Raw genomic sequence first — 13,522 nt, 5'->3', positions numbered from 1 at the left:
GCTAAAATGTTATATTTCAATGTGCAATCAGTATAAAATTGAGACATTTTATGTTTTTCTAATTATATCTTCAGAATTCTCTATTTGTACTTACAGCACTGTGCACTTTTTTTTTTTTTTTTGACAGACAGAGTTAGACAGTGAGAGAGAGAGACAGAGAGAAAAGTCTTCCTTTTTCCGTTGGTTCACCCCCCAAATGGCTCCTATGGCCGGCGCACTGCGCCGATCCGAAGTCAGGAGCCAGATGCTTCCTCCTGGTCCCCCATGCGGGTGCAGGGCCCAAGCACTTGGGCCATCCTCCACTGCACTCCCGGGCCACAGCAGAGAGCTGGACTGGAAGAGGAGCAACCAGGACAGAACCCGGCGCCCCAACGGGGACTAGAACCCGGGGTGCCGGCGCTGCAGGCAGAGGATTAGCCAAGTGAGCCATGGCGCCGGCCAGCACTGTGCACTTTAATTCAGATTAAAAAATATACCGGGTATGGGGCCAGTGTTGTGCCATATCAGGTAAAGCCACTCATATGGGTGTTACTTCCAGTCCCAGCTGCTCCACTTCTGATTCAACTCCCTACTACTGCACCTAGGAAAGCAGTGGAGGATGGCCCAAGTCCTTGGGGCCCTGCATGTGGCTTCATGTGGAGACACAGAAGAAGCTCCTGTCTCTTTGCTTTGGCCTGGCCCAGCCATGGATGTTATAGCCATCTGGGGAGTGAGCTAAGAGATTGAAGATTTCTCTCTCTGTGTCTCTCTGTTATTTATTTACTTGAAAGGCAGAGCTACAGAAAGGCAGAGGCTGAAAGGGGATGGGGTGGAGAGAGTACTACATCTGCTGGTTCACTCCCCAGATGGCTGCAATGGCCGGAGCTGCACCAATCAGAAGCCAGGAGCTTCTTCCGGGCCTCCCACATGGGAGCAGGGACCCAAGGACTTGGGCCATCTTCTACTGCTATCCCAGGCCATAGCAGAGATCCAGATCGGAAGTAGAGCAGCTGGATCTTGAACCAGCGCCCATATGGGATGCCAGTGCTGCAGGCGGTGGCTTTACCCACCATGTCACAGCTCTGGCACCATAAATAAAATATTTTAAAAAATAAATATATACCAAGTGCTCAGTAGCTGAATGTGGCTAGTGGATATCATTTTAGACAACATATTCTTATTTTTTAAAAAAAGATTTGTTAATTGATTTGAAAAGCACAATGATAGGCCGGCGCCGCGGCTCACTAGGCTAATCCTCCGCCTTGCGGCGCCGGCACACCGGGTTCTAGTCCCGGTCGGGGCACCGGATTCTGTCCCGGTTGCCCCTCTTCCAGGCCAGCTCTCTGCTGTGGCCAGGGAGTGCAGTGGAGGATGACCCAAGTGCTTGGGTCCTGCACCCCATGGGAGACCAGGATAAGCCCCTGGCTCCTGCCATCGGATCAGCGTGGTGCGCCGGCCGCAGCGCGCCAACCGCGGCGGCCATTGGAGGGTGAACCAACGGCAAAAGGAAGACCTTTCTCTCTGTCTCTCTCTCTCACTGTCCACTCTGCCTGTCAAAAAAAAAAAAAAAAAAAAAAAAGCACAATGATGGAGAGAGGGAGAAAGAGGAAAGAGGAAGGATTCTCCTATCGGTGGTTTACTCTAACTGCCTGCAACATCTGGGGTTGGGCCAGGCTGAAGGCAGGAGCTAGGAACTTCACCCAGGTCTCCTGTGTGGGTGGCAGGAATCCAAATACCTGAGCAGTCTCCACTGCCTCCCAGGTGCATTAGCAGGTAGCTGGACCTGAAGCACAGAGTAGCCAGGACTTGACCCAGGCACCTGATATGGCATGTGAGCATCCTAGGGAGCAGCTGAACCCACTGTGCCACATTGTCCACCCAAGCAGCAGACTTTTAAAAAAATTAATTTACTGGGACCAGCGTTGTGGTGCAGCAGTTTAAGCCACTGCCTGGGATGCCAGCATCCCATATGGATGCTGGTTCATGTCCTGGTTGCTACACTTCCAATCCAGCTCCGTGCTAATGCGCCTGGGAAAGCAGTGGAAGATGGTCCAAGTGTTTGGGTCTCTCCTGCACCCATGTGGGAGACCTGAAAGAAGCTCCTGACACCTAGCTTTAGCCTGGCTCAGACCTGGATGTTGTGGCCATCTGGAGAGTGAACCAGCAGGTGGAAGATCTCTTTCTCTGTCTCTCCCTCTCTGTAACTCTGACTTTCAAAACAAACAAAGTTTAAAAAATTTCATTTTTAGATATTTTTATTTGAAAGATAGAGACACAGAGACACACAGAGAGGTCTTCAGTGCTCGTTCAATCCCCAGATGCGTGTGACAGCCATGGCTGGACCAGGCTGAAGCCAGGAATCAAGAGCTCAATTTGAGTCTCCCATTTGGGTGGCAGAGACCCAAGCACTTGAGCCATCATCTGCTGCACCTGTTTTATTCTTTTATTTAATTATATTTATATGTAATTCTCATCCTTGAGCGATGGGCCGCGCCTAGCTACAGGAAGCCAGGGTACTTTTGGGGGTGCCAGATGGTGACGAGAAGCGTAACTGTGTGGTCTACAGGGATCCAGAGCGTGGGGGGAAGAGATGGAGCAGAGCCAGGGTTCCCAGGCTCCGAAGGGAGCTGGGTAATAAACTCCCCAACTCTGCGCTATCAGGTGGAATCATTAAAAGCAACTCCCCTGGCACAAAGAAGGCATGAGCTCTGAGCTCTTGTGGATTTAAAGGGGTGGGGAGGGTGCCTGTTAAGTGAGGGGCATAGACACAAATGTCAACTACAAACGATCTTCGCGCTCTCAGCGTGAGAGAACCATGCACTGGCTTTACATTGGCCGGGTTCCAGGCGAGCAGAGGGGGTGAACGAAATGAACTGGGAAACTTCCCCACTGGAGTTCACACACAGGGGACAAGGGCAGGCCTGGACCCCTCCGCTCCATGCTTCTCTTGCTCCCGGGGAGAAGCGAAGGCTGCCCCTTTAACCGAGGCCCCTGCCTCATGGCTGGAGACCCTCCCCCAGCTCCTTTGACTGGGCAGTGCTGCCATCTGGCAGGGGGCCACTGGGCCCCAGGTTTGGCCAGATCTGAAGCTTCACAGGTACACGAGAGAGGCTGCTTTATGGGAATCCCAAGCACGTACTGAAGCCAACCCACACCTGTCTGTCTGAAAATTTTTATTCATTGAGTGACTGATTTTCATTTTACTTGAAAGGCAGCGAGACATAGCTTCCATCTGCTGGTTCACTCCCTAAATGCCCACAACTACTAAGGCTGGACCGGGCTGCAGCCAGGAGCCAGGAACTCCATCCGGGTCTCCTATGTGCCAGGCAGGGACTCAGGCACTTGAGCCATCTCCTGCTGCTTTCCCAGGATGTGCGTTAGCGGGGAGCTGGATCAGAGGTGGAACAGCTGGGGCCTGGAAGCGTCACCAAACACCGGCCCTGACAACTGGCCCTCCTGTGGCAACATGCTGCCTTTTGTGTCTTTCCACGTAGCCAGTGCACACTGACGTGGAGCCTCCCCCCACCCCAGCCATGTGCTGAACTCAGCTCCATGGACCGGACAACCAGGGGTCTCCCAAAGGTTCCTGGAAGACGCATACCAAAAACCTGTGAGTGCATTTTAAAAAAAAAAATCTTTTGCAGTAAAGCGAACTTCTTTCAATTCCATTTCCCCACGACTTTCTGGAGGGCCCTGGTAGGCAGCATCCTGCTCAGCAGACGGGCCAGTGAGAGGCGGCAGACAGAAGTCAGATCTGCGAGGCACCACAAACTCTAAGATGTCCCGGAGGACTCAGCCTCACCTCCACCGGCATCACCTCCACCTCCGACTGACACCTGGCTGGGAACCAGGCCTCAGCCCAAACTCCCACCCGCTCTGTTCCTCTCCCTGCTCCCAAGTCCCAGCTCTCTGAAATGAACAAACACCGCCTATTATTGCCACAGAAGAAAGGCAGTATTGAGTTCTCTTCCAGCTCGCCACTCCCCCACCCCCGCCGCGCTCCCATTGGCTTTTAAGATAGTTCTTTTGCTATCCAAGGGCAGATAAACTCAGAGAAGTTCTTATTTACTTCTCCCTGTTAGCTGCTGCGATTGTTCCCATCTCAATGACCTCTTTCTCTTCCTGCTGTGGCGCTTACCACAGGCTGCTCTTAGAAGGCAAGGGCCCCTGTGGTTCTCCAGCGCAGAGGGGGGTTTGTAAACAGAGTTCGGGAAAGTCCCGGAGGAAGACCCAGTTCACTGTATCCCACATACCTCTCCAGTGCAGCTGTCCGCGACGCCGGTGACAGCTGTGCACAAAGAGTCATTTTCGAGGCACGTGTATCCTTCACCAGGAAGACACACTGCGTAAGGACTTCGAGGCCAGGCAAGTGCATTTATCCCCAGGCCTCACATCACAAACTCTCATCATGCCTGCCCGCTCATTTCAGCCAAGGAAAGTGCTGCACTGATTTCCCTCCTCCAGACTGGGCATCAAATGAACTCTACGAAAGGAGGAAGGTATCCAGATATAAACAGCTCCGAGATGTTTCTGTCCTTCTTCAAAGCTTTGGGGCTTACCCAACCTTGTTTTGATTCCTTTGGAAGACCATGGGAAAGGTCGATGGATCAGAGCCTTCCACAGCCAGAAGTGAAATTAAGAGCTCAATCTAGCCCTACCCCTCCTTTTACAGGTGGGGGAATGGAGGCAGGAAGAGGTGACATGTTTTGACTGACAGCAAGAGGGAAATAAGACACTAGAACCCAGTACACTGATGCCCAGATGACTGCTCCTCTAGGCAGGCCTCCCTCCAGTCTGGAACCTTGGTTCTGTAACTCAAACAGCGACATCTACAGGACGTAAGTGGTTGTTTTGGCCTCCTAACTAATCTCAACTGCATCTTTCCTTTGGGGAACTACTCCCTCTGGTCCTGGTGGGTCTTTTTCTTTAAGATTTATTTATTTATTCATATATTTGAAAGTCAGAGTTAGACACACAGAGAGAAGGAGAGGCAGAGAGAGAGAGAGATCTTCCATCCGCTGGTTCACTCCCCAACTGGCCGCAACGGCTGGAGCTGCGCTGATCTGAAGCCAGGAGCCATCTTCTACTGCTTTCCCAGGCCATAGCAGAGAGCTGGATCAGAACTGCAGCAGCCGGGACTCGAACTGGCACCTATTTGGGATGCCGGCACTGCAGGTGGCAGCTTTACCCACTATGCCACAGCACTAGCCTCCCTGGTGGATCTTAAGATCACGCCAGGGTGGTTGCATTATCTGATCCTGCCAGTTCTGGTACTCACCCCTCTGGGCACAGCCAGGCAGTCGGCAGGAGACCCCGAACAACAACAACAACAAAGGCTGTGGTTAGGACTGAGCAGGAGACACCTAAGGAAAGAGCCAGCGAGTGCTTAGCTCAGGCGGGCGTCAGCTACCTCCAGTGTGTCCAAGGAGACTCTTAGCTGCAGGTGAAAGCCTGTTAAAGCCGACTTGTTCTCTCCCCCAAATCTTTATTGAATAAGGAGAGTCAGAGAAGGCCATCATTCTTGGGTGACACAAGGGTACTCAGAATGTTTGTGGAAAATGGGATTGAAAGGTATGTTTATTTTGATGCAAAAAAAAAAAAAAAAGAAATCCAAACAGTTTTGTCAACACGTTTTCTGTGACCTCTTTGAAGATCCATGGTATGCCCAGATTTCAAAATCTGGGGCACCATAATAAACTTATCTTTAAGTTACATTTTTCCACAAACTTTTTGAAATCCTCTAATATAGTCAGAGGGAAAGGAAATTATTCTTAGGCTTGCAGGAAACCGTCGCTTTCCGTAATCCTGAGATCTGCTCCCACACCCTCTCTGCCTTCCTTTGTAGCCCTCCTAGAGGGGTGGTTCCTTGATTGGTCAAAGTGCAGGCTGCAGACTTTTTGTCGCTAACCACAGCATACTTACGGGTCATGCGGAACAGCACCGAGGGCGCCCTTAAATGACACGTTATATTCACTGGCCTCTTACTCTTTGGAATAAACGGTCTGGAACTCTCATTTTCCACTCAAATTTGAACCCGCTCTACCCCTATCATTGCTGTCCCACTGATTTCCGTTGCCTACCTGGAAACACATCTACTAGACAAGAAGTCTCTAATGACCTGCACAAAGCATTGCATAGTATTTAGTGAAGTAAAGAAAGCCAAGAGCACCAGGACACTGTTCATCAGAGCTGGGAAAGGGGACAGTCTCTTTGGAACGGCAGAGACATGTGTTACAGACACACGTTCCATTAGCCCTTTTACATAAGAATTAAAAGTCCAGTTTCTTCTTTTTTAAAGATTTACTTGTTTGAAAGAGTTATAAAAGAGACACAGAGAGGTCTTCCATCTGCTCATTTACTCTCCAAGTGGCTGCAACCAGGAGCCAGGAGCTTCATCCGGGCCATCCTCTGCTGCTTTTCCCAGGCCATGAGTAGGGAGCCGGAGGGGAGGTGGAACAGCCAGGACGTGAACCCGCGCTCCTATAGGATGCTGGCATCACAGGCGGCAGCCTTACCCACCATGCCACAGTGCTGGCCCCTCCTGTATCTTTTTGAAATAGAAGTTTCCCTCTATTTCACAAGACTTGTGCAGCTAACTGCTTCCCATTTGTTCACTGTAAGCCCACTATGAAAGGTGTACAGCTCCGTTAAATGAAGAACTCAGACATTACTGAGTAATGATGTCTGCATGAAGCCATTCTCAGTCTTTCAGATCTAACTCATTAGTGTGGCTTGCTAAGTAAGTACTTCAGCACAGCTCTGGTAATCAAGAATGCAAGAAATATGCACTGTGGTTAATCGAAAAAAAATATATATATATATATTTTAGCTTTTTCAAGATCCTTTACCATTCTAAAACCTACACATCTCACACCTTCTGCAGGGAACAAAGGCAAACACCTGGAAAGTAAGGTAGTCTGACCCCACTCAGGCATCTATGTACCTGAGAATGGCTGCCCAAGCACCCAGAACAAAGGCTACAGAAACGTAGATGAAACGAAGTGTAGCAGGAGTGGGAAAATGCCAATCTGATCGTGTTTTCTGTTAACCACCTGTGTTGAAGGACTTGCCCATTTATCCTCAAATCGCACAGCTAACACGGTCTGTGCAGAGTGCTTCCTATCCTTATTGACTGGACAACCAGAAGATGCTGACCACTGCAGTATGTGACACCCCTAGACGAATTGGAGGCATCTGGGGCTGCTGCCCCCCAACAGTGGAAGGACAACAGAGAAGAGGGGACGCCTGCGCGCGCGCGCGTGTGTGTGTGTGTAAATGTGCATACACTGTTTGCTGAAACCTCGCAGCTCCAAATGAAGTCTCTGTGGCAGAGGAGCCAACAGATACCTCTGCAGTGCTCACTTCTGGTCGAACCCCACCTGGCCAGGAGCCCTGTGGTAGCCAGGCATCCTCCCTCTTTTTCAGACAGCTGCGGAAGACCAGCGTGCATCTGCTAGCCTGGGAACCCACTGCATCTTCCTGTCCTCCAGATACAAGGGCATTATCTGAATCCAAAGGAACATACAGGCTCACGGGGGGACAACTTGTTCCCAACTTATTCCTGCCCCCTGTCCCCCCACTGAGATGAACAACCTCTACCAGCTATATCCTATTACCCATAATGACTCTCAAGCTGGGCACCAGGGTACAGCCCTCCCGCCCAACACATAGGGTGATATAAAGAAGGGGGGCCCAGAAGTACCATACAAGGGCACCACCCCCAGACATCCTAGTATGTTTCCCAGCCAACTCCCGGCCCTACCCACCAGCTTCCCTCCTGTTCCTTCGTAGCTTTAAACAACGTAAGAAGACAACACATCAGAAGAAAACTGAAGAGGGATGCAGAATGATAGTCGCTACACATGAAATCATACCACAGCAGCCATAACTTTACGAAATGAAAAACAATCGGTTGTATGGTCCCTGAGACTTTTACATAAGGATAGCTTTAAACACAGCTTCCTGAACTGTTCAGGCATATATGGTAAAGTGGTCCCAAGCTGAAAATATTCAAAACAGAATCATTTATAAAATCAAAATGTTGTCTCTATTTCCTGAAAAAGAAAACTCAATACTTGCTTTTCTCTAGAAAAGCTAACTCCTCTTAAACATAATCTATTATCTTCATACTTCAGAGACAAAAACAATTCGGGGTTCAGCTCATTTTACCTCATTTACTGAAACTATGATATGAGCCGCGTTAAGACAGGGCTCCACAGTGAGAGAAAGAATCACAGTGTCATATTAAAAAAGAAGAGACAACAGCTGCTCAGATGTCAGCAACCAACTGGGGTTCTACACTGATCCTCTAGAAATCCCAGGCTTGGCCGGGGCTCCTCTGCCGCCTAATCTTGCTTCTCATCTTCTGAGAACTTTTTTTATTTTTCTTTTTGTAAAGTGATGCCAATCAATTATGCCATTGTGGCATGAAGGTTAACATGCAGCCACAGAACAGACGTAATTATAAGGGCACTGAGTGGGAAAAGTTCCTAGAAGCCAGGAACCGGCCGTTCAGATGGAGGCCCGAGTGGACACCACGGTTCAGGGGCAGGCCAGGTCGAGCTGTCACCTAGTGGAACTGGTACATGCTACAAGCTCGCAGGACTGCAGAGCAGGGTGTCCAAGCCCAGACGCGCCATTCCTGAGATCCAGTACTCACGTGTGCAAGGCACTTCCTTGTTTTAGTAAAACTATTCTGAGCTGTGAAGTTGAGTTGGTTAAATTTTTAAATGGGAAGAAGGACTGTCACATCCCAGCACAGGGAATGGAGAAATTCCGGCAAACTACTTCCCTCCAGCGACAGAAAAGTCCGACAGACTCTTACTCCCTGAACAGCACAGCCATCTACACGGTAGTTGCAGTCCTTATTTTCTAGTTTTCCAACGCTGGGTAGAGCATTTTAGCTTTCCAGACTCCAGGGTATCATCTTGTTTACCACAGATTAGAGGGCCAGTGTTGTAGTGCAGCAGGTTGAGCCCCTGCCTATGACACTGCCATCACATATGGGTGCTGGTTCGAGTCCTGACTGCTCCATTTCCAATTGAGCTCCCTACTAATTCACCTGGGAAAGCAGTGGAAGACGGCCCAGATGCTAGGGTCCCTGCCACCCATTTGGGAGACCTGGTTCCTGGCTTTGGCCAGGCCCATCCCTGGCCATTATGGCCACTTAGGGAGTGAACCAGTACATCAAAGAATCTTCTCTCTCTCTGTAACTCTAAGGTCAAGTAAATAAATATATATTTTTTTAACATTTATTTATTTGAAAGAGTTACACAGAGAGAGAAGGAGAGGCAGAGAGAGAGAGAGAGAGAGAGAGAGAGAGAGAGAGACACTTCCATCTGATGCTTCACTCCCCAGTTGGCCACAACAGCTGAAGCTGTGCCAATCCGAAGCCAGGAGCCAGGAGCTTCTTCGGGTTACCCACAGGGGTGCAGGGAACTAAGGTCCTGGGCCATATTTTACTGCTTTTCCGGGCCACAGCAGAGAGCTGGATTGGAAGTGGAGCAACCAGGACTCGAACCGGCACCCATATGGGATGCCGGCACTAGAGGTGGCAGCCCCAATAAATCTTTTTTTAAAAAAATAAATAGGGGCCAGCGTGCTGACACAGCAGGTTAATCTTCCGCCTGCTGCGCCAGCATTCCATATGGGCGCCGGTTCGAGTCCTGGTAGCTCCTCTTCCAATCCAGCTCTCTGCTATGGCCTGGGAAAACAGTGGAAGATGGGTCAAATCCTTGGGCCCCTGCACCTGTGTGGGAGACTGGAAGAAGCTCCTGGCTCCTGGCTTCGGATCAGCACAGCTCTGGCCATTGCAGCCACTTGGGGAGTGAACCAATGGACGGAAGACCTTTCTCTCTCTCTCTCTCTCCCTCTCACTGTCTGTAACTCTACCTCTCAAATAAATAAGTCCTCCCCCCTACTCCTTTTAAAAAGTTTTTATTTATGTATTTGAGAGGTAGAATTACAGAGAGAGAGGGAGAAAGAAAGGTCTTCCATCCACTGGTTCATTCCCCAAACGGCACAAAGGCCACAGCTGGGCCAATCCAAAGCCAGGAGCCAGGTGCCTCTTCCAGGTCTCCCATGCAGGTGCAGGGGCCCAAGGACTTGCACCGCCTTCCACTGCTTTCCCAGGCTGTAGCAGAGAGCTGGAACAGAAGAGGCGCAGGCCTGGACATTGAACTGGTGCCCACATGGGTTGCTGGCACTGCATGCAGAGGCTTAACCTTCTACGCCGTAGCGTGGAATTAAAGTCGTCTTTCTAAGCTTACACCTCAAAGTCATGGGTAATTTTTGAAAAACAGGCAAACAAATTTCTAACTACAAAATGAAGAGAAATGAACCTAAAACTGAACACTGAGGCCATTTAACAGGGAAAAGCTCAATACATTCTACAGAATGAAAATGTTCAGGCGCTCCCATAATTACTATTTATTGGTAGTTTCCAGATATTGTTACTGGCTCAGGACTAGAGTGAGGCCTACAACACAAGGAGTGAGGATTAAACTCAGTTGTGTGTAGTTGTTTTGCAAAAAATACTACATACTCATAAAATGGGATTATATACTTTAATCTGATTGACATGGAGGAAGTAGAGAGGACGTGAAAGAAATTTAGTTTTCACTCTGCTTTATGCATAACCAGATGCAATTTTTCTAAAAATTAAACCGAGGTTTTAAAAACCATATTTATCAGAATACCTGGAAAACCATACTATGTGTAATCCAGGAATACACTATTTGCAGAATAAGAAAATCATAATGGGCAACAAGAAGTTAAAATGAAAGGAGGCACCAGGGCTTTTAGCATCAAAGGTGAGTATAGCTGCAGAAACCATGGAAATGCTCTTCACTGGCTGCTATGGAAACATGCTAATGAGGATTGGTCCATGTCATTCAATTTCTTTAAAACTTATGTTTCTTTGGAAAAATGGCAATATCGGCAGGGAATGAAGCTGTCCCTTCAGACACCCAGCTTATTGGCCTGGGTGAGAACAACTTTGAGAACCGGCATGAAAGCAGAGGTCTCACTGAAGTTGCTGGTGCTAACTATGTGGGTATGGATGGTCAATCCTTCCGAGTAGTTTCGCGTTTCGATGCTCCGTGCAATGTTGTGTAAACCGTTGATGATTGTTGGTGAAAGCTGAAATAAAGGTAGACCCGAAGAAAGAATTAATAGAGAATTTCCCACGAGATCCTCTATACACATTAAATCTAGATATTTAAATGGGGCTTGAAATAAACATAAAAAAATTGTTACACCATTCAGCATTTCTAGAAATAGTTTTCTTGGATCAAGCAACAGTGAAGTCATGCAGTAGAACCATGACCAAACGATTTCTGTAAAGAACTTATTTATGAATCACACATTGTAAGCAGCCAGATACTGGCATATATAAAAGCCGTGTGATTTCCACTGCCAAGCTGACACACTACTATTTCTCCCTGCCTAACAGCTTTAATTTTCCAATTATTTTAGATAGAGCCTGATTTTATAACCCTGCCATCTCTTTAAACCATAAAACCATGTTTTTTTGTTTGTTTTTGTTTTTTCTTTCTATAACATTCTTTAGAGAAAAGACTTTATTCTGGATCGGGCCATCAACAACACACCACTTCCACTGTGATAGCAACTTTCTTTGATTTGGTTCACATGAAAGAAATGGTTATTTTTATCTGATTGGACTGGGTGTGGGGAACAGGGCAGAGGAATGCGGAAATGCAAAAATAGAAAAGTAATGTACCAGGTCTTTTTTCCTCTCCTACTTAGCACTTTCACTAATTAAAGAAACAAAAACAACTGAGGAAAGGAAGGGAGAGGAGGGGACAAGAGCATGGACAGAGTGCTTACTGTTGGCTATTTTTCCAGTTATAGCACACCACCCTGCTCATCTTCTGGCTATATCTGGCTCTGTCTCTGTGTAATAGCTATTCCAGAAGAGGAGCAGGCATCTCAGACCATGAGAAAGATCACAGATTTCCACTATCTGCCTGCTCCGTGATGTCTTAATAAATTTATGGACTATTTAAAATGAATAGCAGGCCGGCGCCGTGGCTTAACAGGCTAATCCTCCGCCTTGCGGCGCCAGCACACCGGGTTCTAGTCCCAGTTGGGGCGCCGGATTCTATCCCAGTTGCCCCTCTTCCAGGCCAGCTCTCTGCTATGGCCCGGGAAGGCAGTGGAGGATGGCCCAAGTGCTTGGGCCCTGCACCCCATGGGAGACCAGGAGAAGCACCTGGCTCCTGGCTTCGGATCAGCGTGATGCACCGGCCGCAGCGGCCATTGGAGGGTGAACCAACAGCAAAAGGAAGACCTTTCTCTCTGTCTCTCTCTCTCACTATCCACTCTGCCTGTCCAAAAAATAAAAAATAAAAAAATAAAATAAAATAAAATAAAATAAAATGAATAGCAGAAGGACAGTGATCTTTGGGCCAAAGCAAGCCAAGTGTGCTCTACACGTGCGAGCACACTTCTCTTTCTCTGCCCTATCCCCTCACCCCCACTGAATGAAATTTATGATTTACATATTAGAGGAAACCCCATTCTATAAATGTTGACAATTTTGCCCCATGCATTCTAAATGCCAGAGTGATACGTCACTTATTTTACTAGCAACTCGGAATATATGATTACCATAAGTTTTTTTCCCCAAACTTACTGTCTGTTCCCTAAGTTTATCATATAGAAACTCCAAACGTTTGCTGGCATCATCTAGCTTCCTCTTGGTTTGCTGCAGGAAAAGAAAAACAGATGTTACATTTTGAATATTAACTTTTCTCCGAAGACCCTGTCCTATCTTATGTCACTAAACCTTATCCTCAAAATGCTGAACAGCTTCATTTTATAAAGAAATGGAGGCAACTATGAAACTTGAAGATTGTGGGAACAGAGATCAGTAGTCCATGAAGGGTGGGAGGATGATGGGACTTCTTCCAGTATGCCAAGTGGGCACAGACTGGTCTGCCCGGGACTGCAGACTCACTAGGCCAGGTGGGCACGCGAGCAGTCACGCTACATTCACAGGGTCAGCAGCCAAGGGTCAGTGTTCCACAGAAGAGCTCTAAGGCTGCCAGTGTGGACAGTGGGTGCTAAAAGGGAAATGGGCGAACTGTGGAGTCATACACATTTTGAGTGTATGTATGCATGTATTTGTCTGGAAGACACAGTGACAGGAAGGCAGAGAGAAAGAGGGAGAGGGGGGAAGGGGTGGCGGGGAAGAAGGGAGAGAGAATTACTATCCAGCCATTAATTCACTCTCTAAATGCCCACAACAGCTAGGGATGGGTCAGGCTGAAGCCAGGAACCAGCAAATCCATCCAGATCTCCCAGGTGGATGACAGGGACTCAAGTACTTGCACATCACCTGCTGTCTCCGACGTCCATTAAAGGAAGCTGGATTGGAAGTGGAGTAATTGGACTAGTACCAGCCACCTCGATATGGCACACAGGAGTTCCAATCAGTGGCTTAACCAGCTGCTCCACTATACTGGCCTGTGAAATCGTTGTTCAGCTTTCAAAATACTACTTATACACTTAGTCACACTTG

At 48.2% G+C, this 13,522-nt stretch overlaps 1 protein-coding gene across 23 annotated transcripts in view; it reads right to left on the bottom strand.

Moving 5' to 3' along the window:
* Positions 1 to 10,530: 10,530 nt before the first annotated feature.
* Positions 10,531 to 13,522, bottom strand: part of SEC31A (SEC31 homolog A, COPII coat complex component) — an 88,796-nt gene continuing 85,804 nt past the window's right edge. For all 23 annotated transcript variants that reach the window (XM_062198576.1, XM_062198578.1, XM_062198579.1 and 20 more), the window contains 2 exons: positions 12,635 to 12,706; positions 10,531 to 11,118 (listed from right to left, as the gene is read on the bottom strand). In XM_062198576.1, the coding sequence (XP_062054560.1) occupies positions 10,939 to 11,118; positions 12,635 to 12,706 (252 nt within the window). In that variant the 3' untranslated portion in view covers positions 10,531 to 10,938. The remainder of the gene's footprint in view (positions 11,119 to 12,634; positions 12,707 to 13,522) is intronic.

This window comes from Lepus europaeus, chromosome 8 (assembly GCF_033115175.1).
Source record: "Lepus europaeus isolate LE1 chromosome 8, mLepTim1.pri, whole genome shotgun sequence".
In the NCBI taxonomy this organism is placed as follows: domain Eukaryota; kingdom Metazoa; phylum Chordata; class Mammalia; order Lagomorpha; family Leporidae; genus Lepus; species Lepus europaeus.
This window is presented reverse-complemented; position numbering and strand designations above follow the sequence as displayed.